The 25527-nt window shown below is 44.9% G+C and overlaps 2 protein-coding genes across 7 annotated transcripts in view; one reads left to right on the top strand and one right to left on the bottom strand.

Annotated features, from left to right (window-relative positions):
• Positions 1-158: 158 nt before the first annotated feature.
• On the top strand, positions 159-13462 carry TUBGCP4 (tubulin gamma complex component 4). 2 transcript variants are annotated; one of them, XM_087743050.1, is made up of 18 exons: positions 159-308; positions 383-511; positions 1097-1219; positions 1711-1764; positions 2218-2274; positions 2814-2893; positions 3596-3797; positions 5805-5970; positions 7111-7235; positions 7932-7982; positions 8385-8490; positions 8818-8925; positions 9155-9293; positions 9758-9935; positions 10856-10990; positions 12146-12262; positions 12777-12916; positions 13233-13462. In XM_087743050.1, the coding sequence occupies exons 1-18, from the start codon at positions 231-233 to the stop codon at positions 13243-13245; spliced, it is 2001 nt and encodes a 666-aa protein (XP_087599176.1). In that variant the 5' UTR covers positions 159-230; the 3' UTR covers positions 13246-13462. The 2 variants fall into 2 exon arrangements, with proteins under 2 accessions (XP_087599176.1, XP_087599177.1); XM_087743051.1 differs by lacking the exon at positions 13233-13462 and having other exon boundaries at positions 12777-12920.
• A 1916-nt stretch (positions 13463-15378) lies between these two features.
• Positions 15379-25527, bottom strand: part of TP53BP1 (tumor protein p53 binding protein 1) — a 30365-nt gene continuing 20216 nt past the window's right edge. For 4 of the 5 annotated variants that reach the window (XM_087744146.1, XM_087744148.1, XM_087744149.1 and 1 more), the window contains 12 exons: positions 24938-25439; positions 23815-23967; positions 22241-22533; positions 21730-21906; positions 21080-21501; positions 20756-20947; positions 20051-20254; positions 19253-19465; positions 18550-18644; positions 17345-17544; positions 16357-16502; positions 15379-15718 (listed from right to left, as the gene is read on the bottom strand). In XM_087744146.1, coding sequence (XP_087600272.1) covers positions 15531-15718; positions 16357-16502; positions 17345-17544; positions 18550-18644; positions 19253-19465; positions 20051-20254; positions 20756-20947; positions 21080-21501; positions 21730-21906; positions 22241-22533; positions 23815-23967; positions 24938-25439 — 2785 coding nt within the window. In that variant the 3' untranslated portion in view covers positions 15379-15530. The remainder of the gene's footprint in view (positions 15719-16356; positions 16503-17344; positions 17545-18549; positions 18645-19252; positions 19466-20050; positions 20255-20755; positions 20948-21079; positions 21502-21729; positions 21907-22240; positions 22534-23814; positions 23968-24937; positions 25440-25527) is intronic. The other variant, XM_087744147.1, reaches the window with a different exon arrangement.

Below are 25527 nucleotides of genomic sequence, written 5' to 3'. Positions count from 1 at the left end.
CCCGCCCTCGCACGGCCCCGCGCCTCCCGGTGCCGGCTGAGGCGCTGCCGCCGCGGCCGCTCCCGCCCGCCGAGCCCGAGCCGAGCCGAGCCGAGCCCAGCCCGAGCCCGAGCCCGAGCCCGAGCCCGAGCCGAGCCCAGCCGGAGCCCAGCCCCAGCCCGAGCCGAGCCGAGCCGCCGCCGGAAGCCGCCCCGCCCTTCCCGGCAGCCCGCGCGGCGCGGCGCGGCAGGATGATCCACGAGCTGCTGCTGGCGCTGAGCGGGTACCCGGGGGCGGCCTTCACCTGGAGCAAGCGCGGCGGCCTGCAGGTACGGTACGGTACGGCCCGGCCCGGCCCGGCCCGGCCCGCCCCGCCCTCCCCTCACCGCCGTTCCCCCCTCAGGTGTCTCAGGAGCTGCCGTTCCTGCACCCCAGCGAGACCAGCGTCCTCAACCGGCTCTGCCGCCTCGGCACCGACTACATCCGCTTCGCCGAGTTCGTGGAGCAGTACACGGGGCACGTGCAGCAGCAGGTGAGGCCGCCGCCCCCTGCGTTTCCCGCGCACACGGATGCGGGCCCGGCCCCGCCGCCCCCGTCCCGCCCCGCCCCCGGCGCGGCGCAGGCCCCGGCCCCGCGGCGGCGCTCCCGGGCGCTCCCCGCGGCGGAGCCGCACAGGCGCGGGGCGGGGCGGACCGCAAGGACGGTCTCGTTCCCGGGGAAGCGGACCGTGACAGCGCCGGGCCGCTGCAGAGCGGCCAGGGTTCGCGAACCGTGCGGGATGCCCGTCCCCGTGCTGGAGTGAGGCCTCCTCGGGGTCTGCGCACAGCTCTGGGACCCCAGAGGCACGCAGAAGTACAAAGCAGCGCTGAAGTTACCGGCGGTTCCCAGCACTTGCACATGCCCACGGAGGAGCTAAATATAACTCCGCACAAGTAACTCTCCGTGTGACAAGCTTCTGTTTTGTTTTTTTTTTTTCCTTCCTGGGCGCTTTCTGGTGGGGTAAGGTGCATTTCAGCATGTTTGGACCACTGGCTGCTGGTGTCACCCTGCACAGAAACTCCACTGCTCTTTAGACCTGCCCTGGGGAGCTGATGTAGATTCTGTTGTTTGGTTTCAGGACCATCATCCATCCCAGCAAAACCAGAGTGGATTACATGGCATTTATTTGCGAGCCTTCTGCACGGGTCTTGATTCAGTGCTGCAGCCATATCGACAGGCACTGCTTGACCTAGAACAAGAGGTAAAGGAGAGAGACTTGCAACAAGAGGCTGTCCTGCTGCTGAGAGGTTGTGGAAAGTTGTCATTTCTGCAGTTAATATGCTAAGTAGCAGTAGCTAAAGAGGAGACAAGCTATTTTCCTTTCCACATCAGGGATGTCTTCCAAATTATTCCTTGAGGTGCCATTGTAAATGACTCTTCATTCTAATAAGTATTAAGTCTCCTCTGCCTTCAATTCAGCATGTCCCACCTGCCTCAGAGCCCAGTGCTGTCTCAGACTATTGTGACTTCTGTTCAGAACGATTAATCTCCGCCAGATTAGCAGCTGTCATATGTTGGGTACCGTCACCATCCAGTCCTTGTTATAGCCTAAAAGGGGACACAGCGCAAAAACGTATGGGGGGGGGGGGGAAAGCAGTGGGAACCAAAGGTTTGGAATATAGAGCCAAAGGTGCTTTTTTACTTATCCATACCTTATTTTAATTTTCATTAATTGCTTTGTTGTTCTTACAGTTTCTGGCTGACCCGCATCTTTCCATCTCACATGTTAATTATTCCTTGGACCAGGTATGTCATGTTAACAAACAGGTAGTGCTCTTTGGTTACTCTTACCATTCCTTGAGTCTATAGGAAAGTGGGTGGGATAAATAAGGGTTAGTCTGTCATGTCATGCCATTTCTTTTTAACGCCTCCACATTTGTAGTCCCTTAATCACGCTCAGAGAATCACTTGCACTTTGACACAAAGCTTAGGTCCTCCACCTTGGCGGTCGCATATTCCTCACTGCCTGTGTTTAGCCTGAACTGCAGCTGGAACACAGTAACTTTGTGCGTCTCGGTTCAGTGGAGGGAGGACATTCTTCCTAGAGATTTTCATGTCATGTTTCTAATTTGTGGGGAAAGCCAGACGATAGTTTCATTAAATTATTGTAATCAGCTGCTGTCCACACTTACTCGTGTATAGTTTTTCTCTCTCCCTTGCATAGCAACCTAATTCAATATTTTGCTCCTTGTTCTGTAGTTCCAGTTACTCTTCCCCTCTGTGATGGTCATGGTGGAACAGATCAAGACTCAGAAGGTACAGTAAAATTGTAGCTAGTTTCTCTTAACAAGTTTCCTCTTTAGCTGATAAAGTTATTTCTGCCGTCATCCCAGACCTTTAATACTAGGAAAGAATGTGGTTTCGGTAACGGGTGCCCTATTCCTAGTGCTACTGTAAGTATTGAGTAACTATTTTGCAAATCCATTTACACTGGATTTGGCTTTTTCATTATCAGTATGATCTTTGATGACTTGCATTTTATAATTGCAATACACTTCATAGTACGAGATGCTGCTGGTTGGAATTTCTTCTTTTCTGAGTCTGTTTTCTCCCACCATCCCCTGAAAAAAAAAAAAAAGGCAGAAGCTAATGTTTTCAGACTCCAGAGACACTTTTTGTTAAATAGAAGGCCTCTTTCTTCACTACAGGGAGCATGTTACATCTTTCTTTCTGTAAGACTTGTGCAGCTTGTTAAGGCATTTTCTTGTTAGCCGAAAACATAGTGTTTAAATGTCTGAAAAGGTCAGTACAGATCCAAATAACAGACCTAGTCTAACCATGTTTTCTTTCTGCAGATTCATGGGTGTCAGATATTGGAGACAGTCCACAAGCATAGCTGTGGGGGGTTGCCTCCTGTTCGCAGTGCTCTTGAGAAGTATGTAGATACAGTAAAGCTGTTATTTCATTCTTCTGTAGTAACTGGAGTTAGTGTCAAAGTGTTCATCTTACTCATGAAAACAGTACATGCAAAACAGGCTTACATGATATAAAAGTAGGAGTAGCACGCAGGAAAAACTGTCACAGTCCCCATTATTTATCTAAAGCAGACTTACGGCAGGAATTAAGGCTTTCTCCAGTCTTTGGACTTAGGGCTGAGGAAAGTTCAGACCCTATGTTTTTTCTTCTTTTGAGATCTACATGAACTGTTTTGCACATGGCAGACCTGTTACTGTTTTTTGATCCTTCAAAAGGATAAATGCGACTGGGTGAGTGCTGCTAGGTTTGTGTGTCCTTGCGGAGAAAGTCAGACTACTTAAAAGATAATTTCTGTTCGTGCTGAAATGGTAATTGAGTAGAAACAGCAGGGCTGGGAAGCCACTGCAAACTTAGTTATACTTCTGGTATACTAGCAGATCTCTGAGGAGAAGCCACATATTCAGAGGATATGTCAGTGTAGCTTTGCAAGTGATTGGTCCACCTTTCTCTGTTTAAAAAAAAAAGAGAAAAAAAATTCCACGTTAGCCATTAAACAGTTGCCGTATTGCCTGGCTGACTGACTGGACTTTCCAGAACGATGTACAATGAGGTTCTGATTACTGTGTGCCAAGGCCCCACTGTCTGTTTCTCTTGACCTCAGGATTCTGGCTGTGTGTCATGGAGTCATGTATAAGCAGCTCTCTGCCTGGATGCTGCATGGATTGCTCCTAGACCAACATGAAGAGTTCTTCATCAAACAGGGCCCCTCTTCTGGGAATGTCCCTAGCCAACCCGAAGAAGATGACGATGACCTAGGAATTGGGGGACTTACAGGAAAACAGTTACGAGAACTGCAGGACCTGGTAAGACTACAAGTCATAGCTTGGCACCCTTCAGTCCTTAGGGAACTAAAGAAGAAATATATTGTCTTCTGCTTCAGGGTGAGCTGTGCTAGACTGGACATATATTGAGACCTGGTAGGAGGGCAGATCAAGAGAATATTGTAATACGTTGCAGCTAGGCATACAGAACAGAGACAAATCGTTTGGCACAGTTGGATAATCTCAGGGCAGAAAGCCCTATGGATGGAATCTGTGTGGACGCTGATGTCAAGTAATTGGAACTGCTGTACTCGCCCTGCTCTTGACTGACTTTTCTGATTCCTTATGGTCAACACTGTGATCTGCTCAACATAGGCATTGGTGGTAGTGTGAGCAATTGCAAGGGAAAGGGTGTGGGGAGCTTGGGTGTTGACTTTATTTGCACCCTTTCTATTGGCAGCTGGGTCAGGTACCTTTCTTGCACAACTGTTTGTTGTGCAAATGTTACCTAACAGAGTAATACTACTGACATTACTGGGGAAAAATGTGCTATGCAAGAGTCAAGAGGCTGCTAGGAACGTGTCCAGGCTGCTAAGCTAAGCACGGGAGCAACCTGCCAGTATGCTGGTGAAATGCAGTAACTCCTCATGTAGATGGCATACCGTTAGAGTGCCCTTGTGCAAGGCAGCCTTCTCAATGGAGTAATCTTCCACGCTTTGTGCATCTGAATAGTGTTTGCATCAGGGACCAGTGAGGAGCAAGTACAGGTCTGTCAATTCACACTCTAGTTTACTGTGAGAAAACATTTCATGGGCAGCCATGGCGTTAGCGTGCTGCGTGCAGCTTGGCTGTGAACACACAGAAGATTCACCCCTGAAACACCCTGCATTGCATACTAATTAAGTGCCCTGTACAAACACTCCAAAACAAGGTACACACAGGCAAAACCAAGGGAACACTTTAAAAGCCAGTTAGTGAAAAATCTGTTATTTCACTCTATCGGATACAGGAAGAATGTGAAAATTGGTGAGTCTTCTAGATCCATGGTGGAAAATGTAGGCATTAAGAAGATGACACCAAGAGAGCCTAATTAACTCTCTTCTTCAGTATTATTGACTAACAGTGTTGGCAATTCTTCAGTCAGAGAGTAAAATAAGAAATCCTGAGTGTTGATGGGATAGACCGATAAAACACTTGGGTATTTCCTCATCTAAAAGTGTCAGAAGAATCTTAAGAAAAGAATTGCCAAGCTGTTAATGTCAGTATACAAACTTGTACTGAACTCTCCTATTAAAATGAAGAATTCTGTAGGTGGCAAACGTTCTCAAAAATCTGTTAGCATGGTGTTTTTTGGATTATGGACTAATGAACCTAATTCTCCAATAACAAGAAAGCCAACTGAAATAATCAGTATTGCTTCTCTGGAGGAAAATCTTGCCTCTGCACTTGGAGTTCTTTCTTAATACATTCAGAAAAAAATGAATAACTTACTGTATTGTTTTAAACACCTTTCGCAGGCACCGAGAAAATTGCCTAATTTATGCTAGCAAGCCTTCAGATCTTTAACCTATTTGCTCACTAGTGGAGGTATCTACATTTGGCCCGTATCCCAAGTGTTCTAGCAGTGTTAAAACATATTGGAACGGGTCTAGGGGAGGATTATTTTTGGTAATGCTAATTAACATTGTTAATGGCTGCAAAAAAACTAATGTAATGCAGTTGCAACAAAAATTGCTTTTGCTGAGTAACATTATCCTTTGGGAGAGCCAATTTCCTGCTATTCCACAAAGGTTTCGCTTCTTTTCCCACTTCTGCTCCCCTCTCTGATGAAAGCAACATCTTCTCTAGGGAGATCTGCTAGCGTACCAGAAGCATAAAGAAGTTTGCAGGCTTACTTAAATGATGCAGATTGGGTTTGCTACCTTTCTGCTTGCTTCCGATGTACTTGGATTCCCCCTCCCACACATCCCACACCCCTTTATACACCTTTTCTGTCTGGTTTTCTCACACTTTTTTTGCTTGATTTCTTTTCCCTGGGGTCTCTGACAGCGCTTGATTGAGGAGGAGAACATGTTAGCTCCATCTCTAAAACAGTTTTCTCTGCGAGTAGAAATGCTGCCGTCATACATTCCTGTGCGGGTTGCTGAGAAAATCCTCTTTGTGGGAGAATCTGTACAGATGTTTGAGAATCAAAATGTTAACCTGACCAGAAAAGGTAAGGAACATCTTTCTTGCAGCCTTTGCTCAGTTACGAGTGACTGACAAGTATCTTCCAAAACGCTGTATTAACGCATTCCGCAACAGTCACTGACTATTGGCTGATATTCTTCAGAACATATGGATGGTTGTGCCAGGACAGAGCACTGGTCCCGGTATTCTGCTTCTGATTGATTCCAAGGAAGCAGTATAGGAATAGGATGAGTAAATAATAATGCTTTCCAAACATAGTCTCCAAGTTTCCAGCAACAAGCCACCATGTGATCTGCTCTGGATAAATAACGCAACTGCAAAGGTCGTGTTTTCTTTTCAGTTTGCATCCCTGTCCCTGAAGGGTGCAGACAGACACAAGGGCACATCTTGGTCTGAGCATATATGTTGCAGAATAGTGTCATGGGATTAAAACGCATCCACAAACATAAGAGATTCATTGCAAGGTTGTCCCAAAGGTTGCAGTGGAAGACAAATGATCAAGATGGAGCCTTTAAGAGAGGGACAATTCCAGCTGATGGCTCTCTTAGAGACACTGTTAAGTTTACATTGGCGATGGTTTTGGAAATATATTCCTACACCAACTGGGGAGGACTACTGCAGAGGCTCTATCTTGAGCTTGTCTATGCAAAAGTACTCAAATGACTTGAGGGACATTGCAGAGAACAAAGGGCCAATTAAATTGGACTGTTTTCTTGCCTTAGGAGAAACGAGGTGAAAAGAAATTGGTCTTCTAGCTTAGTTGGTTAAAAAAAAAATCCCCAAGTTCAAGCAGTAGGATAGATTTGAAAGGGGTGGGGGAGTAGGTGGAGAACCAAACCAACTGGTTAATATGGCAGAAAAGTTGTGGGTTCAAAGATCTAGCTCAGTCCTAGGAAAAGGCAATCACTTACACAGAAAATATTTGGGGTTTTTACTGATACCACAGCACTGCCATGTCAAGTGTTTATCCTGTAACTGTATTTGCAATAGTAATCTTGTACCTTGGTACTTGTACTTTGAGGCCTCCTCAGCTTCAGATTCCTCGCCAGACCTGAGATGGTGCTGCCTGGACAGCCTTTCTGCCCCACTGTGCTGGAAGGGGGCTGCACTTCTCCAAATGGTATTCCTTCTTATTGTCCAAAATGCTTTTCTCATTGCTCCGCAGGCTCCATCCTAAAAAACCAGGAAGACACTTTTGCAGCAGAGCTACATCGACTCAAGCAGCAACCGCTCTTTAGTTTGGTGGACTTTGAATCAGTGGTTGACTGGATACGGAGCACTGTGGCTGAGGTGAGGATCCTAGGAAGGATAACTAACGGGCTGAGGAGCTCTTAGTTTTCTGAATGAGTGGGAGAAGAAGGGGACTCTTTAGAATCAGTGATGGAACAAGTGTGTGAACGCTGCAGGTAGCTTCCATGTTCTTAAGGGGCTCGGAGCTTCACGTTACCCCAACTTCTAATGACGAAAGGACGTTAACAAATACTGTTCACTTTCATGGGGGAAAGAAGGGAATTTTTAGATATATTTTTTTTTTATTTCACTTACATGACTTCAGAACGTTTCATCATGCTTTCAGCATAATAGATGGCATCTCACTGGGCAAATTCTGTGCTTTGGCAATTTTTAATCTTTTTTTAATTTGGGGTGGGGGGGGAAGCCTGAGAAGATGGGGAGGTTAAAGAAGTGAGGACAAAACTGGGGAGGAACTGATTTCATAGGAATTTGCTTATTTTTTGTCATGGGTCTTCGTGTTTCTTGGGCAGAGTTTCTTGCTGGTATAAATCAAGAGCGTTCTAATTAGTAGCAGGGGCTGCCTACACACAGGACTCTTAGTGTGTTCTCTTGTGCTTTATATAGCATTTTATATAGATGCTTTTTTGTATGCATCGCAAGTATTTTAAGACAGCTACTGTTCTCACTGAATGCGTTTAGATAAATCTGAGGGGAGGTTTCTTTTGTTTTGTTTGTTTTTTGTTTCCTCACTAGCATCTTTGGAAACTGATGGTGGAGGAATCAGATTTACTAGGACAACTGAAGGTAGTGTAACTGCTAGCTTGTTTTTGCTAAAGCAGCTTAGTTTTTTTTTCTTTCTTTTTTAATGGCTCTTTCTCATTAAATACTTTACTGTCTTAGATTATGCACTTTCTTCTTTTAGATAAAGCTGTCTTCATTTTCCAGGTCTCAAGAATGAGCACACAGTGATAGAACTTGGTCAGAGAGATTTAGAGGGGTATGTGTATGTGGTTTTGTGGTTTCCATCTTGAAGCAAAGGCAGTCTACACTTTTTGGGCACTGGGTGAAATTCATAGCACTCCAGCTGTATTTTGAAATGGCAGTTGTCGTCCAAGCGATAATTAAAATGGATGCTATCAGCTAGGATGCTTAAAATTTCTGCTCAGGCTTTGATATGCTTAAATACAAAAAAATATATCTCCACAGATTATAAAAGACTTTTACCTTTTGGGAAGAGGGGAGCTCTTTCAGGCCTTCATTGACACTGCACAGCACATGTTAAAAACACCGCCTACGGCTGTAACTGAACATGGTGAGTGTTGCTTATTCACTTACCCAACTGTCCTCACTGTGGCATAGCAGGAAGATGGTTAGCCATGTCCAGTGCAGAAGAGCTGTATCTTATCCTCTAGAAGTTGTAGTTAGTTTTAAAAAAGAACAGCACTTATGAATTAGAATGTCTCACAGAGTGGGTGAAAATTACATCTCAGAAACTTTCCATCTTTGAAACTGGAATTAAATGAAAATAGTGGAAATAGCGTGTCAGTGTTGTCTGTTATGGCTGAGCATAAATAATTAACGGGTGCAAAATTAGCATTAGCTGCATCATCTTGTGTTGATATCTGTGCTTTCTTGTCAGATGTCAACGTTGCATTTCAGCAATCTGCTCATAAGGTACTGTTAGATGATGACAACCTTCTTCCTCTGCTTCACTTAACCATTGAGTATCACGGAAAGGAGCATAAAGGTATCTACTTACATTTTTAGTAGTGAGTTGAGAGGGGAGATGATGACCTTGTTTTCAAGTCCTATTACTTACCCTTCTCTGAAGTTAAGGAAGTATTAGCTTTGTTCCCTTTGCAGCCCTATGTGATGGCCTAGCCTGCTTTGGCTCTTCTGTTCTTTCCCCTTTTCTTCCTTGCCATGGTTGTCTTGACTGAGAAGACGACTGAATTCAGCACCTCATTTGTTTGCAGATACTTCTCAGACTCGTGAAGGGCCTTCCCGGGAGTTATCGCCACGCGAAGCCCCCGCATCTGGATGGGCAGCTCTGGGCCTTTCTTACAAAGTTCAATGGCCACTGCACATTCTCTTTACTCCTGCTGTTCTGGAGAAGTAAGTACTAGGTATGGTGTTTGTATATTCATCTATAGGTTCCCTGATCTCAGGCACTCACTAATATGTTGAGGTTTTTTTCCTCTCTATGGAGAGAAGGGTAGAGCTATAATACTTTAGCTTGCTCCTTGAACTCCTTCCACTTATTCATATTGAGGGTACTTGTAATGACAGTGAGACCTGGAAGCTGCTGACAGATCTGCACTATTTTACAAACAGTGCTACTTTGATAAAACATTGTCAGCTCTTCCCTCCTTACGGCAAAATTAACGGTATTGTTTTAGGTCAGTAACCAACACAAGCAGAAATCTGTTACTCTGAGATGGGCCATCACCTGACCTGCCCTGCCTGTTGGCAGGCAGCCGCCTCCTGTTTCTTTTTCCAGTCTTGCATTGTTATGTTCTCCAGTTCCTACACCCAAGGAAGATTTTCATCTTAAACGATTTTGTATTTTTTGACTGTAGGTACAATGTTGTGTTCAAATACCTGCTGAGTGTGCGACGAGTCCAGGCTGAGCTACAGCACTGCTGGGCTCTCCAGATGCAACGCAAACACCTGAAATCTAACAGAACCGATGCCATCAAGTGGCGTCTGAGGGATCACATGGCTTTCCTTGTGGACAATCTTCAGTATTACCTGCAGGTCAGGATTATAGAGAAAGGTAAACTGTATCGGTTAATCGGGAACTGGAGGGAGCACTGAAGTCCTGTCTTTCAGGGTTCAGATTCTTTGTACCTTAAGGAAATCAGGGCTTCCTTTGGAACAAGTCTAGAACTTTCTCTGAGTTCCCAGACTTAGTGCTACAATTACAAAGTTTTTGGACTTGTGCAAATGCAGGAGTTTTGGCGCTCTGGTGCTACTCAGCATTTGTGAGAAGCCACAGTCATCCCTGAAAGTAGCATCATTAAGATACCACTCTGGCTTCTTCCCTTGACCCTTTAAGTGAACTCCAGTTTGAGTTAAGTGACAAGTTGGTGGTTTGGTTTTTTTGTTATTTTGGGGTTTTTTTCTTAAAAATTGAAAGAAGCCATATTCCGACCATTTGAAGTAAAAAAGAGACTTTTCAAATGTAAACACCAGTTACTAGTAGCAGATTTTGTGAGAATTACACATCATTTTGTTAACAGCCGTAGTAGCTGAATTGAGGGGGCCTGGCTTTCTAGATTCTCCAGAGTAATCTGGCTGAGTTTTTGCACTGCGGCCTTTGCCCTGAGATTCCAGACAGTATCTCCCAGTGTAAAATTCAGGGATGACTACAGTCAAATACCTCTGTTTACATGCTAGCCATATACTTTTTCAATAGTTAATCTTAAAGTGACCATTTCCCTTTCTACTTACTTAGATAATACTTAGGCATCAAAAATTGTTCCTCCCCCCCCCCCCCCCCTTCTGTACTACTGTTGTATATAATTCCCTATTCAGGAGGCAGAGAGAAGGTGATCCTCGGCCTCTAAGGTAAGAGTAGCAATGAGGAAAGTAAGTTTCTTACACGAAACTTCTGGCTGGTCTGAAGTACTCCTATTCCTCAAGATACTAATGAGATTTCTTTACATATCCATCAGGTGGATGTACTGGAATCTCAGTTCTCACAGCTTCTGCAGCAGATAAATGCCACACGAGATTTTGAGAGTATACGGTTGGCTCATGATCATTTCTTAAGTAATCTGTTGGCGCAGTCTTTCATCCTCCTAAAACCTGTAAGTAGGTCTTGTTTTCATGTTTTTCTACAAATCCTCCAACTGCCCTAAGAAACACACCTTTCTGAACAGGTGTGACAAGCCATCTCTTTTAAAACTGATCAGCGATAATCTCCTGCAGAGCACAGGCTACAATTCTGGGAATAAAGCAGGTATAAACTAGAACAGATAATTGAATTAAGATCACTTAATTTACAGTTGGTGAGTGTGGATGCTGCATTCCTGGCAATTTTAAATCAAGATTATTCCAGCGTTCAGTTAACCTTATTAACTTAAATTTTGTCACTCTAATTTTCTCACAGGCAATTTTATCAAAGTACTAATTAGCATAGTGCTGGGAACTGTAGTCCTGAGGGACTCATTCTGAAATGCATTAGATTAGGAAAAATTCCCTCTCTTACATATACCTTAGAGGATAAAAATAGTTGAGATGTTCCTGAGTGGACTTTAAGGGTGGGTTTTGTTATTGTTTTAGTAAAAAAATGTTACAGTGTTGCCGGTATTTTTCTTAAACATGTAGCCTCACAAAAACATTCCCAGAGAAGGCTGGTATCAATGAAACACGGTGCTACTGCAGGTCTTGTCTCTTTCATTATTTTGCTCAGTCCTTGAGGCTAGAGCATAAGGGTGGCAGAATACTCATTATCCCGTCTGGAACTTTTACGTGTTCCAGTGTTATGTCTGCGAGGCATTTGGGCTTTCTTAGCACTCTTGAATGCAAGTTACCTGGACCAACCGATACAAAAGAAATTCCAAGTTCTGCGAACGGTGAGACCAAGGCCTTGAACCACAGCTCGTGCTGTTCTTTATTCGTCCTTCTCAGTCCCGAAGCTGCAATGATGGCCTGCTGGTTGGATAGGGAAGCCAACGTTCAACTCCTGTGCCTGTGTGGATGGCTCACGCCAATCGCTGTTTCCCCACTAATGTCTGTAAAAGGTTGGGGGGGGAAAAACACAGCATAACATTTAAGTCCTTTTTCCGTAGAAAACTTTACAAAAATGCTACAGGTGCTTTAACATCTTCCTTACTGATTGAAAAACATGGTATCAGCAACATCTCGATTATGAATGCTGCAACTATGCAGGTGCTAAGAACAGCTTTCTCGGGGTTTGAACTCTGCTTAAACTACTATCTTGTACTTTTTATCTCATGCAGGTTTTCCACTGCTTAAATGAAATTCTGGATCTTTGTCATAGTTTTTGTTCTCTGGTCAGTCAGAATCTGGGCCCATTGGATGAACGGGGAGCTGCACAACTCAGTATTTTGGTGAAGGTGAATTTATGTTTATACGGACCTGTTTTTCTCCCATGCAAACATTTGTCTAAGCAGTCATCTTGGCTTTAGCAGCTGTAGAGCAGGCGTGAGTTTAAGCGAAGACCTTAGGTATGAGTGCTTGCAGTGGTAAGGTTGGAAAAGACCCTTAAGATCATCGAGTCCAACCGTTAACAATTCTATGATTCTATGATTTTAATTAATCAACTGTTCCCGAGTCGAAAATTCTGTGTGCAGAGAGAGGAGGAACATGGGCATATATGCAGAAATTACCCTACTGGAACAGAAAGGAGGTGGTTGCCAGCCTGTGCCTCTACCCCTCCTTTTGGATACCTAACACCCAATAATCCTTGAGGCTGACAGCTTACCTTAGACTGGAGCACAAGCATCACTTCTCTTGCAGGGATTTTTTTTCTTCAGGCTGTTAAAGGATTGCTTAGGCAGGAACAGAGATGAAAGGCTTGCTTGCTTTCTCTCTTGAGAGTGCCCAGAACTGACGACTTCTGTTTTGTAGGGATTCAGTCGTCAGTCATCGCTTCTCTTCAAGATTCTCTCTAGTGTTCGCAACCATCAGATAAACTCTGACTTGGCTCAACTGCTGCTACGCTTGGATTATAACAAATACTACACCCAGGCTGGAGGAACTTTGGGCAGGTAGGAATATCTTCAGGGTTGCTTGTAGCATGATCCTGAGGTACTTGAAGTACAAAGTGATTTAAGTGATTTTAAGTCATTTTTATTGTTTGTGTAAGCCAAAATAATTAGAAGCAAGTGTTACTAAATACTATGACAGAAAAGTAACAAACCAGCATGAGTTAATTTTTGGTTTTCCTATGCTTTCTCCCCTTCAAGTTTGTATTAGGCATGAACTCGAACTAGCTGTTAGCTCATATTGGCTGAAAAATGCTGATGTGGGTTGATAAAGGGAGTTCCTTTCAACATACAGAGATATTGTACCCTTCTCTTGCAGTTTTGGGGTTTAAGCACCAAGACCTTTTCTTCAGGCTGCAACCAGCAACGCGTCAAGCAGTGGAGACTGGTACTCTCGGAAAGTTTGCGCTCCAGTGAATTTTTCTTTGTAGCTGGCTCTTGCCTGGTGAACCACTGTTTCAGAAGGAATGGGCAGGAGGTGCCACTTATGTGAGGCTGCCCAGCGACTGCAGAAGGCTACTCTATTTTTTTTTTTAACTAGTAAAAGCATGCTTTCTGCAGCCCTGCACATACCTATAAACGCTTCTAGGGAGGCGGTCTGTGCCTCTTCAGAAAGTGAAAAAGCAACAAGAATTATGATGTCTTGACTCTGCAGCTGGACTACGATCCTTCGCAAGCTGGAATACGGAGGAAGTAGTCGGTTGTTCTTGACTATGAATGAAGTTTTGGCTGTATTCGGAAGTTCCACTTGTGCAGTAAACCGATTGACAGTACACAACGTCTGCTAATCAAATACATACCTCCAGGTAAACGAAACAACTGCAGTAGCAGTTTGAGGTACAGGGGGAGGGAAGAAGGAACAGGTGTTCAGAATCTCGTCTCATACAGTGCACTATTCTAGCATATCTGTATACGTAAAGGAGCCACTAGTGATGTCACATGCTTTCTCTATAAAACAATACATTTTGCATGCTAAAATTACACACATCAAGACAGAAGTAGGAGCTTTTTTGCCCTGTTCAAAGTACAAAGCTCCCTCTGCTGGCAGAGAAGTGTGCTAGAATAAAGCTAAGGGGGAACTTCACAGGGATGCCAGCTGTAAATGTACTGTTTTCATTCAAGACTATTTAGAATGCTACTAGTGACTATCCTACTGAACCAAAATAAAACCATCTTCTCATGCAATTATGTGGAATATTGTCAATGTCTGCACCCAAGTGCAAAGGCACTAGAGTGGCACAGCATCCTATTTCAATGAAAAGCAGCATCTCGCAGGAACTTCTTGCACGTTACTAAGATTTCCTAGCCTTGTGATAACAGACTATCTTGCCATAAGTCCTTTTGGACGAGTGGCAGAAGAGAGCCCTCCAGTCTGCCGCTGGGGTGTAGTATCAGGTTTCCCAGTTTGACACAAAGGCTGCTGGGAAACCAGCCTTCCCCTCAAAGGGTTGCTGTTTTCACAATACCCAAAGCTGCAGCTCTCAGTGTTACGTGTCCTTGGGGGAAAGAAGTCCTCTCTGCTCACTCAGAAAGACGCAGTAACAGCAGACAGCAAGTGTAAGGCCTGGCATCTGCAGTGCACTACAGCTGTTTGTGGTAGGACTGTGCCTGATGCAAAGCTTAAAATCCTGTGATCTTGAAAAAGCTAAACAACTGGAGAAAGGGTGGTGGAAGTTTGGCTGTGGGATTTACAGATGAGCACAGCCAGAAGGTGGCTGAGCTAGGAAAAGATGGGGAAAATATACGCAACAAGAAAAACTCGAGACCGTGTATGCGGCCGGGTGGAGGTGTGGGTACTCCTCTAGCCTAAGCATTGGTAGAGCCAAGAGCTGTCGAACTCAGCTTTTGCCTTTGTGCCAGCTGACCACTAAGACAAAGTGCCTGGCTGTGAATGCAGCAGCTCGGGAGCAGATGATTTACCCCATTACCATTTAAACCAAGAGACACAGCACTTCCATACTCTTCGCAGCTCAGTCTCCTAGCAGTTTAGTTGTTCTAGGTCCCTGTGTCTATATCTCTACTTACGTAGTGCCAAGCCTGCACTAAGGCAGGGTAATACCTATACAGTCACCACAGGGAAAAAAGGAAAGGTAGTCAAAACAAAAGGGCGCTTTGTCCTAGAAATTCTTACCAGTCACTTCGGCAACATCTCGGTGAAATTCCTGGCAAATAACAGCAGCAAGCTGGAGGGGTACACAACATGCTGTTCTTCCAACAGAGAGAAGCGCTGCTGCCGCTGCTGCCCTGAACTCGGTCATAGGGTATTCACTCCTGTAACTACAGGCTGCCAGTTGAGGACACCTTTTCCTTCCTTTATAATTGACTTTGTGTTGAGGTCAGCCTTTACTGAAAGTAGATTAGCGCTACTCAGCTCAGGGAAAGGTAAGCATTTCTTTTCTCTCTCCCCTCCTTCTCTGGAGGCATGGCCCAGGAATAGCTTCAGATAAATTAGGAGTCCCAGCAGCTACCACAAGAGATTGAACATTTATTTCATCATAAAAGTCCAGCAGATAAAACTATTTACAGTAATCCATGCACACTGTCCAATTACACAAACATTAAAACCTGATTAAAACACAGTCTGCACAACAGTGGGACAGCAGGGCAAAGTTTTAGTTTAGTGGGGGACATAGTTATGTTTATACTTTGGATGCTTGTTGTAGCCTACTCTCTCCCCAGCAATAAGGCTCTGGATCACCCACTCTTGCGAGACAACGGGCAGCCGTAAAGCTTCTGCACACTTCAAGACACCAGCTGGGCAGGAAAAATCAGTCACCACCACGTCATAAACACCCAAAGCAATATCTGCACAGGAAGAAAGACAGGCATCTGTCAGGTGAAAGACCAAAAAGGATCTTCTCTGCAGCAGCAGATCAGTGTGTTCCACCACTATGAATCTCCCTTCCATGCCCTCTCCTTCCTAGCCAGTGAATTCTCATTGTAAAGTTAAGATCCTCTACAGCAACGCGGCACCTTGCAAGCAAGAGCCTCCCTCTAGTCCAGATAGAAATTAACAGAAAACCAGTAGCCAACATTACAGGCAGGACTAGATAACCTGAGTCCTGACCTCAGGCTGCGAGTACCAGGGCCTACATCCCATATGGAGAGGGAGAGACAGCCGCGTTCAGAAGGACGAGGAAGCACAGTTTTAGTGGCCTACAGAAGGTCCAGGAGCAACTCTTGCCTATGTCTCCCTTTCAACGTAGGCTGGAAGCTGACGGCTTGCGTCCTGAATTGCTGCAGCATCTCCTTCTCTGGAAGGCAGGTCTCCCAGGTGTAATCTTCTAGACTACATTCAAGCCGAGAGCTAGTGTCTGCACTCTGCCTTCCTTTATGCTTATAGACAACCTTGTAAGCCATCCTAAATGTTTTTAAACCATCCTAGAGACCACAGTGGCCTGGGATTCCCAACTACTAGGCCTGAGAAACTGGCCAATGAGTACCTTTGTTGTGAGCATTTGAGTAATGCTGTTTAACAGATGCTGCTCCCCCCGTCATGAGGATTTCGGACCACAGATCCAGGAAGTTTTGCTGCTGGTCTGACACCAGGAGAACCTTCAGGTTATGGAACGGGTTCTCTCGAGGGTGCCTGCAGAATAAAGAAGAGAAATGCAGACTGCTAAGAATATCCAGTAGTCTGAGACTTTATTTGAGGACCATTAGCTACTTCTAGTCACTCGATTGGCTCCCATATTGGTTCTTTGAGTATCTTGCGTACAAGGACCTGCTCTCTTACCACCCCTCCTGAAATACTTGGAACAATTATCCTCTGCTTATAGATAGTAAACCAGAGCTAGACAACATTGGTGGGCTGTGTGTGCAGCAGCCTAAAGCCAAAGTTAGGCTAAGCTCCTCCTTAATCCTGAGCCACCTTTTCTGTGCCTCCACTCGGACAGGGCTGAGCAGGCAGGCATCAGCCTCCTGCCCAGAAGTCCACAGAGATTTACAAACGGCTCTTGTCTGCCCCTCACCTTGCCTGAGGAGTCTGACCTGACAATTGTTCTCTCACAACAGACCTACTGGATTAAACTCCACAGAAAATGCAGAAGCTGGCTTCAAAACGTACCAAAGGAAAAGGAAATTGCAGTAGTATTGCTCTCCTTTATCCAATTCTGAGCAATTAGAGAAGTCAGCCAAGTGTGTGGGAAGCCTTGCCTGAATTCAGTCTTCCTCGTGAGGAGACTGACATCTTTCTTACTTCCCAGGAGACTTTTTTGTGTATATGGCACCCAAATATACCTTGGCACTAAAGGTCACTGTAAATCCAAAGGAAGAGATGGAAGTGCTGTTCCGATATGGAAGGGAAAGCATGGGGAGCAGTACCAGGGACACCTTCAGTATTTGCAGTATTCAAGAGCCTCCCAAGCATAGCAATTCCCTCTGATTAAATCCTTGGCCTGTGGACTCAGATCATGGTTATTTGGCACTTACCATTCTAGCAATTTTTGCTCCTGGAGGCTATAACCAGCTGGCAAAAGGTAATTCCGATAATTTTGAAGCTGGTTAGCATGACAGCTATCATGGACCCAGATATGAGACACACAAGGGATCCCTCTGGCAAGGCACAGCAAGTATTTCCGAGTTCGACAGTGCTGGTCCGCAATTAAAAGACACTGATATGCCGCATTACACTTCAGGGGAGACAAAAAGACATGTAAACGGGAGACAGTGCTTGCAAAAAAACCCTGAAGTTATCCTGCTGCTAAACGCTTTAAAGAAGGAAACAACTGCAACCCTGATTTTCACAGCCATATTATGTGAAAGGTGAATTAGATAAACAGATTCTGAGATCAGGAGCACCTATAATAGTCACCTCTTCCAAGCTATGCAGTTCACAGGCAAAAACTCTGCCTAGTAGTTTTTGTATCATAACTATCTCTTCCAGTTCAGACAAAGGAGAAGATTCATCTTTTAGTCTGAGACTCAGTAAGTCACTAGAGAAGACTCTGCATCCTCAGGCAAGATGCTCCAAGAACAATTTACCCTCTCTATTAAAAATCTGAAGTAAAAGTGACACTAAATGAAATTAGTTGCCCAAGTAGATCTGGTAAGTGAAGAGCTCCACCCTTACGTGTTCTGGGGCACAGACCTGTGGTGAGAGCACACCTGAGCGCTGCATCCTCTCCTAGGTTCCGCAGTACAACAAAAGCACCAGACATACTGGAGCAGGCCCAGCCACGGGCCACCAAGATGTCTAGGCACTGGAGCGTCTGACATACAAGAAGAGGCTGAGAGAGCTGAGCTTGTTTAAGCTCAAGAAGGGAAGGCTTGGGTGGTCTTATCACTGCATATTCATGACTGATAGGGGGGTGTACAAAAGATGGAGCCAGACTCTTCTCAGTGTTATCCACTAAAAGGACAAGAAGCAACAGGTACAAATTGAAATACAGGAAATTCCATTTAATTTTTTTTTTCTTTTAAATTGTGGGTGGTGAAACACGGGATCAAGTTGCCCAGAGAGGCTGTGGAGTTTCCATCCTTGAGGATACTCAAAACCTAAGTGGACAAGGACCTAAGCAATCTGCTCTATTTGATCCTGCTTTCAGCAGGGGGGCTGGACAAGGTGAGCTATAGAAATTCCTTCCAATCTCAACTGTTCTGTGACTATCATTCTAGATTAGTAAGCGAGTCCTTACCTGGGTTTCATTGAAGTCTTCCAGGATATAGCCAGCTCCTGCTCGCAGCTGCTGTGCTATGTAATGCTTGTCGTATGGAGTAATCTCTAAAAATTCTACAGCAGAAACAGAAAGTTCAGGTTCTGGCTATAATCTATCTGCTTCTGTCCATACACTCCTCAGTCTACAGAGCCCTCATCCATTCCAGTAAGGGACCCCAGCCTTTCTCCCACGAATATCTAGAGAAAAGCCTTGGTGGAAGAGTCAAAAAAAAAAAAAAAAAAAAAGCACAGCACTGGCGCAGCTAGCCAAGTGAGCACCTTGTCACCTTCTTCATGCTGCAGTTCACTGCATGAAACATGACCCTAGCAAAGGCAAACTGTAGCGACCGATTCATGCTTTCAAGTCCTACGTTTCCCAGCACTATCCCTTATCTCTCAAAACCGTCCTTCTCACATTATACTATTCTGAGACTGCTGATCTCACTAATTTTCACACCTTTCTTAACTTGCTGAACAGCCCTATGATCACCATTGAGGTTTGAAACATTTCAGGCTGTAAATTCTCTAGAACCAAGACTGAGCCTTAGATCCTTTCTGCAAAGGATTAAAGACCAAAAGCGTAAAACAAGCACTCACACAAACGCCAGATCAGACAACATCCAGCATCTTTCCTAAAGCCACAGCATTCCACTTGGAAATGCAACAGATAAGATTTGCCTCACCTTCTTCCTCCTCGCTGCTCCCTGCAGGACCATCTGATGGCTTCTGGTGATTGACCAGTTTGTCACTGGGTGTTGCCATGGTGAGGAGAAAGGCATAGCCCAAAAAGAGGGTCTTATTTTGGGGCAAGGGTCCAGGATGGTCCTCCAGTGCTGGGGGATTTACAGCATCTCCACCTTCACAGGTGCTTACAAACTCTCCGGCTCTCACAGCCCCTGCAGAGAGACAGAAGCACCATGAGTCTCAGAAGTCAGGTGCAGCACAAAGACCCTGGCTAAGATTTGGGACATGTTCAACTCCAGTTATTTTACTGGAGGAGAGAGAGGGAGGCAGGATTGGGTTAGGATTACACTAGGATAGGTAGGGATCTTTTACCCTCCTGGTTGCAAAGAATCTTCAATAACAAAACCTGAGTGACTACTGGGACAATGTTCGTCAGTCTATCAACATCCTGAAGCAACACCTACTGCTGTGAAGGGTCCCTTTAAGAGCTAGGCATTTCAGGGCTGACTGAACAGATATGAAAGAGATCAGAAAGGAGGGAGGCAAATCACAACATTAAGGTCAGAACATTTCTAAAAGGCAGAACTGAAAAGATGGCAGGTAAGTACTCAGACTATGCTAAAAATATCTCTGGCTGCTGACTGCATCCAGGGAGAATCAGTCTCAAATCCTGCAGGGCAAACAAGCAAAGTCATCTACTTTTTGTTTATGGGAAGTGGAAAGATCAATTACAGAAATACCAGGGAGGAAAAAAAATAGCCAAACGCAAGTTTAAGAGCAGAAAATAAGGTTCTCACCAGGCTTTATCATTGCTGACTTGCGGCCACGTTTAGCTGGGGATCTCTCATCTTCAGAAGCAACGAGCTTCCTTTTCCCAGAGAGTGTGCCTGGTGGGATGCGTGGACTCTCCTGCCCTTTACGAGTGGGAGTTGTGCTGCTGCTGGAAGTGCTGGGAGAGCCAAGGTTACTACGTCGCTTCCGCTTCCCCTCCACAAGATTATCTGTAATATAGTACGCAGAGATTAGTCACTGGTTGTCACCTGACTCCACGAGTTTTCACCCTACCTGTAAGTACAGAGGTGGCTAAACTCAATAGCACCTAGAAGGTACACGCTACCACCCTCTGACAGAGGAGAGCAAGAAAAAAGATCTCTCGCTTGTGTATCTTTCTTCTCAAGCCCTGTACCCTGCCTGTCTCTTTTCCTCCCAGTACTGCTGAAGAGTTTGTATCATAGCAGCCATCCACCCAGTGTAAATGAGTACAGCAAGCATCACTGTCCTGGACGCAGGCCACTCTCCACAAACCAGTCAATACCACTAAGCCTCTGAGCAAGATGCAAACCAAGAAAAGTATCTCAAAGATCCCGTTATAAAGTACCAAAAGCATTCCTGAATACCCAGAAAGATTTAAACATGGGTATTTCAGGTCAGGAACTGGAAGCATCTCAAAGGCACAAGATGCAGAACAGCTCAGCCAGCAGCTCAACCGCACCTCCCCTTACCGAGACTGATGTCCGCTGCTTTGGTCAGGGGGGTGACAGGTTCATAAGGACCTAGCCCAAACTGCTCCCGGAGCTTATTTCCTTGTTCCAGAGACAAGATAACAGCCATTCGTTTGTACCACTTCCTCTGGCCTTCCTTTTCAATGCAATAGTACAGCTCTCCAGACTCCTTCCGGTGTCCCTTCACCACACCTGACAAGACAGCACAGAACACCCGTTAACCAACTACACCCAGGCTTCTCATCCTCCTGGACAAAGCACGCCTCTCCCGTTGCATTCAGCAACTCAGAAAACCCAAGGACAGAGCTCAAGCACCGCTCTTACCTGCACTAAAGTACTCATCCTCTGAGAGTGCGGTCACCTCAGTCTCCAGGGGGATAGGATCACAGAGTAAAATATCTCTTCCTAGCACATCACATTCATATCCATCATCAAAGAGCAGCTTGTACTTTCCCGCCCCAACATCCTGGGTAATCATCCCGGAATAGAAGTACCCATTTGAGGACCACTTTGCTACAACCCTGAGGCCCACAAAGCTGCTCCCAGAGGATGAGTCTGCACAGTCCGAAGGACCAGTCACCACTTGCAATGGGATTTCTGGAGAGTCACTTCGACGTAAGGCACAGAAGCCAGAAGTGTCAGATTTCTCCCCTCCATCTGGCAGGTGAACCGAATGAGTAAATGATTTCTCCTCAGGTGACACTGTAGTTGAGAGATCCTCCACACCTGGCAGTCCAGCTAAATCTCTGTAGAAACGAGAAAAGCAGTCCCAGAAGGAAAAAAGAGAAAAGCACTCCCAGAAGGATCAGGAAAAAGTTACTAAACAAAGAATACTTGGGCGAGATGCCTGCAGCTGCTACATGCTATCACCAAAAACACTCAGCACTCCTTTTTCTCTGTCACATTAAGACAGCAGCTCCCCATTCTCTTTCTAGACAATAAATTAAAGTTACAGTCTCCGTTTTCCAGGGTACCTTGTTCCTGTTGTTCGAGATGGTGGGCGGCCTCTTCTTCCTCGCCCACGAGGTGTCACAGGTGCTCTGCCACCCTGACGAGTGCCAGGCACAGAGTCCTCCTCTTCCTCACAAGGCAGTGCTCCTGTCTGGCTAACTCTGAGCGGAGATGCTGGCTGACCAGCTCCTTTCCTAGGGCTAGAGAATTTATGAGTTAACTGCTCTGAAAAGAGAAGCCAGCTCATTAGGATTCCCCCATTTTCTTTGTGATCTCCCAACCGGTCAAGAAGTTTGCCTCATTGCTGCTAAACTGGCAAGAGCTTAGGCAAAGCAATGCCTCACAAGGAAACAAACTACTCCTTTAGGAAGAAGAGATGTGAAAGCAAAGACTATCTCCTAATTTCTGTTCATCAAGCCACATCTTTCCCAGAAAATTCTTGGTTTAGGGTCTACCCTGCTTCACACTCCACCCAAGCCAGCTGTTCACTTCTGCAAAATATCTGTTCTTCCTTTCCCAAGGCTCTGCACGTACCTCAATTTTCCTAAGAAGCCTCTGCCAACGGGTAAAGCAAACTCTCCAGTTTCTGTCCCACACGCTTTCCCTTTGACAGCTCCAGTTCCTCGCCCTGAGCTGCTGCTGCTGCTGTGTGTGGCAGAGTGACCACTGCTTGCTCCACTGGATGTACGGTGGAGGCTTGAGGCCTTAGATGAGAAGGAGCTGACATCGCCAAGGTCCCCTGAGGTCAGTGATGAGCCCACTGCAGTTCTAGAGGAGGATGTGTCAGTCTCACACTCCTGGCACTCCACTACAGGCTCCTCAGTTTCCTTAAGAGAAAAACAAGAGGTTCAAAGGGGACGCACTTGCTAGGTGGAAGCTCTACAACCACCAGGCAAAAGCAGAGGCAAGCTGAGACCGCTTTCATGAAACCGAAGATAGCCATGCAGATCTGAGTCTGGACTGATCAATGGCAGACAGTGTCTCTCTCACTATAGGCCTGTAGCTGCTCTGTGTAAAGAAGTCACATTAAGAAAACAGTCAACAGGACAGAGCTTGACCGGTATCAAATTAGTCTGGCTTTGAATAATTCCCGGCCTCCGAGAGTGCGAGAGTGCAACAAATACATGAGATGCTAGCAGCCTTTCGTTACCAATAATCCAGGATCAGTTTCAGACAGGTGGTCATTTGGAGCCATTGAAGTTTTATGGATATAAAATATGTAGCTACAAAACAGTGATATCAAATGTTGGTAGATAAATTGGAAATGGTTATATGATTGTGACTACACGACCTATGTAAGCACATTTCAGGAAACTTAATTCTCTATTTTAATGTTACAATAAGCAATTTCACATGTAGTATCAGCTGTGAAAGTATAAGCTTTGCACTGAACTAATTTATCCTTTTGTGTCATTACTCATTGTAACAACACAGCACAAGACTTCTGTTATTCACCTTTATAGCAGAATAGCAGTAACATTTTATTGCTAGCAGGTTGATATGATTACTGTGCACATCAAATCAGCATTTGTCAGCTATCTTTTGAGACTCCCTAAAGAATTTCCGATTAACGAAGGGACGTACACCAACACAAGTGTACTAACAATAGGCTTGTTTAATTTTTGTTTAAGTTGCTTTTTGTAGACCTCTCACAGAATCTGGTTCACAGGACTCAAAAGAGTGTGGTTAAAAATGACACTGAGCTGCAAACCAGGCTGAACTACCTTACATACTTCTATTTTACAGGCAGAAGTGATTTTTGCTTACTAACAGAATTTCTGCCCATTCTGGAATCTCTCTATTCTGACAAAACCCCAAGAATTTTAAACAGTTGGACGCACATAGTAGCCTTTTGTTCAGTCTTTGAGAAGAAAAAAAAGTCAGCATGTCTTCAGAATACAGCAACGGGCATGAAATACCAGCAACACATACGCAGCTTTCACCATGCACTAAATGGTCTACATATTTGCTCATGAACAGTTTGTCATCACAGCATGCTGACTTGTTCACTCAACTCATTTTCTGCAGCCACAACACATTTTCATTTTAATTTATTTTGTTTTTCAGCCAACACATCCTTACATTTAGCCCTGAAAACAAGAACTTACCTCAACTACCTTTCGTTCCACCTCTGCACCATTTACGTAGTAAACGTCTGTTATAACACGCGTAACAACAGTGCGCACTTCTCGAATAGTTCGCATGTGGCGATGCTGAACTCGGCCTTTGGGCGGGTGAAGAAGGTTAAACTCCTCCTCTCCCTGTAATAAACAGGACAAATTAAAAACAAAACAGACCACAATGAAAAGCAAATAATTTCTGGGTGGAGCTATCTCTGCAGTACAGCTTCTTCATACCACGTGCAAGTACTGGGGTAGGGAACCTTTCAGCATCTTGTTACAAAATAGATGCAACAACACAAGAGACCCTAAACAAGGGAGAACTGAACACATTTTGCTGACTTGCTGATGGGCAGAGGAAGGGAAACCAGAGCAGTCCAAGGAGGAAGGAGCAAACTTGCTTAGCATGGCTTCTGGTACTCTTTCATTCAGTGGACTCTCAGCCATATCACACCAATGTTGCACTGCATATTTATGGCCCTGCTAATCTCCTATTTCACAAAGGATGCGCTATTCTTAAGTTTAGAAAAAATCATTTTTCTAGTCCTTGTGTTCACAAGAAATATACAGGCTGTAACTGCAAAGCAATGATCTTTCTTGAGTCTGCAATACTTTCTGAAATACTAATTCAAAGTTATTCATCTTGTTAGAACATTTCTCTGGAGGAGCCCTCCCCTCATGTGTTTATCCATTGACATTGGATGGAGTGGCAGAACAACCTGTCAGAAGTTGTCAGAAGGCATCAAACCCTTCATTCAAAATTTCACAAAACTCCCATCTCCATCGAACAAAAAGTGAAAATCTTTTTACAGTGTTAACTACATCTGGACACAAAAAAAAAAAGCCAAAAACGAACCAACCAAACAGAACTCGTCATATTTTTTCCAGAAAATAAATAGAGACATTTACTTCCCAAACTTGTGCTGCCCACTGAGTATTGCTACCTTAGCAGTTGTGTACAGTTGATACAGGAAAGCTTGCGACACTAACATTTATAAGTGGTCTTTTGGCTTTTTTCGACAGAGAGCCTACTGTTAGTGAATTTACTGGCTGAAGGGATGCTTCACTGTTCTAAAGCAGTAAAATTAAATACAGGCAGCCTTCATCGCACCTGACTGTGCAGAGAGTCCGTGTCCTCTCCAGAGGCATTCGCAAGCTTTTCCCCACTCTCCTCAGTTTGGACATTTGCATCTTGTCGCCCAGGTCTTTGCCCAGACATACTGGTTCCCACTTCCACCTGCTTACAGGTTTCTTCTGATGTTTGTGTTGCTGTTGTAACAGTTGTTGGGGTAAAAAGACAGTCTGCTGTAGTTTGAATCCCTTTATTCTTGGTGCTTGCCCACCTCTCTCGGCTTTCATCAGTTTTAACAGCCTTACTTGGTTTCTTCTGCGTTCTTCTCCCTTCTTCTGCCTGAGTGCTCACAATACCAGTCTCCACAGACTCCCCATCCTCTGCACCAGGAGGCTGTTGATGGCAGTCCTGCTGCATCCTCTGAGGAATTAGGACCTGTCCGCCATTGTCATCTGCCTCGTGCTGCTGGTACTGCCAACCACTGGGATTTTTATGTAATTCAGCATCTTCTTGTGTGCCAGGAAAACTGAACAGATTTCCCCTGCAAACCAGTTATATACAAATCAAAATTATTGATTATAAAAGCAAGACAACCAATATGCTGTCATTCAAGTGAAAGCACTATAAAA

Source organism: Nipponia nippon, unplaced genomic scaffold (assembly GCF_047370975.1).
Source record: "Nipponia nippon isolate SJK-2023a ecotype South Korea unplaced genomic scaffold, ASM4737097v1 scaffold_9, whole genome shotgun sequence".
NCBI lineage: Eukaryota > Metazoa > Chordata > Aves > Pelecaniformes > Threskiornithidae > Nipponia > Nipponia nippon.
Note: the sequence above shows the minus strand (reverse complement) of the source record. Positions and strands in the feature narration are given on the sequence as shown.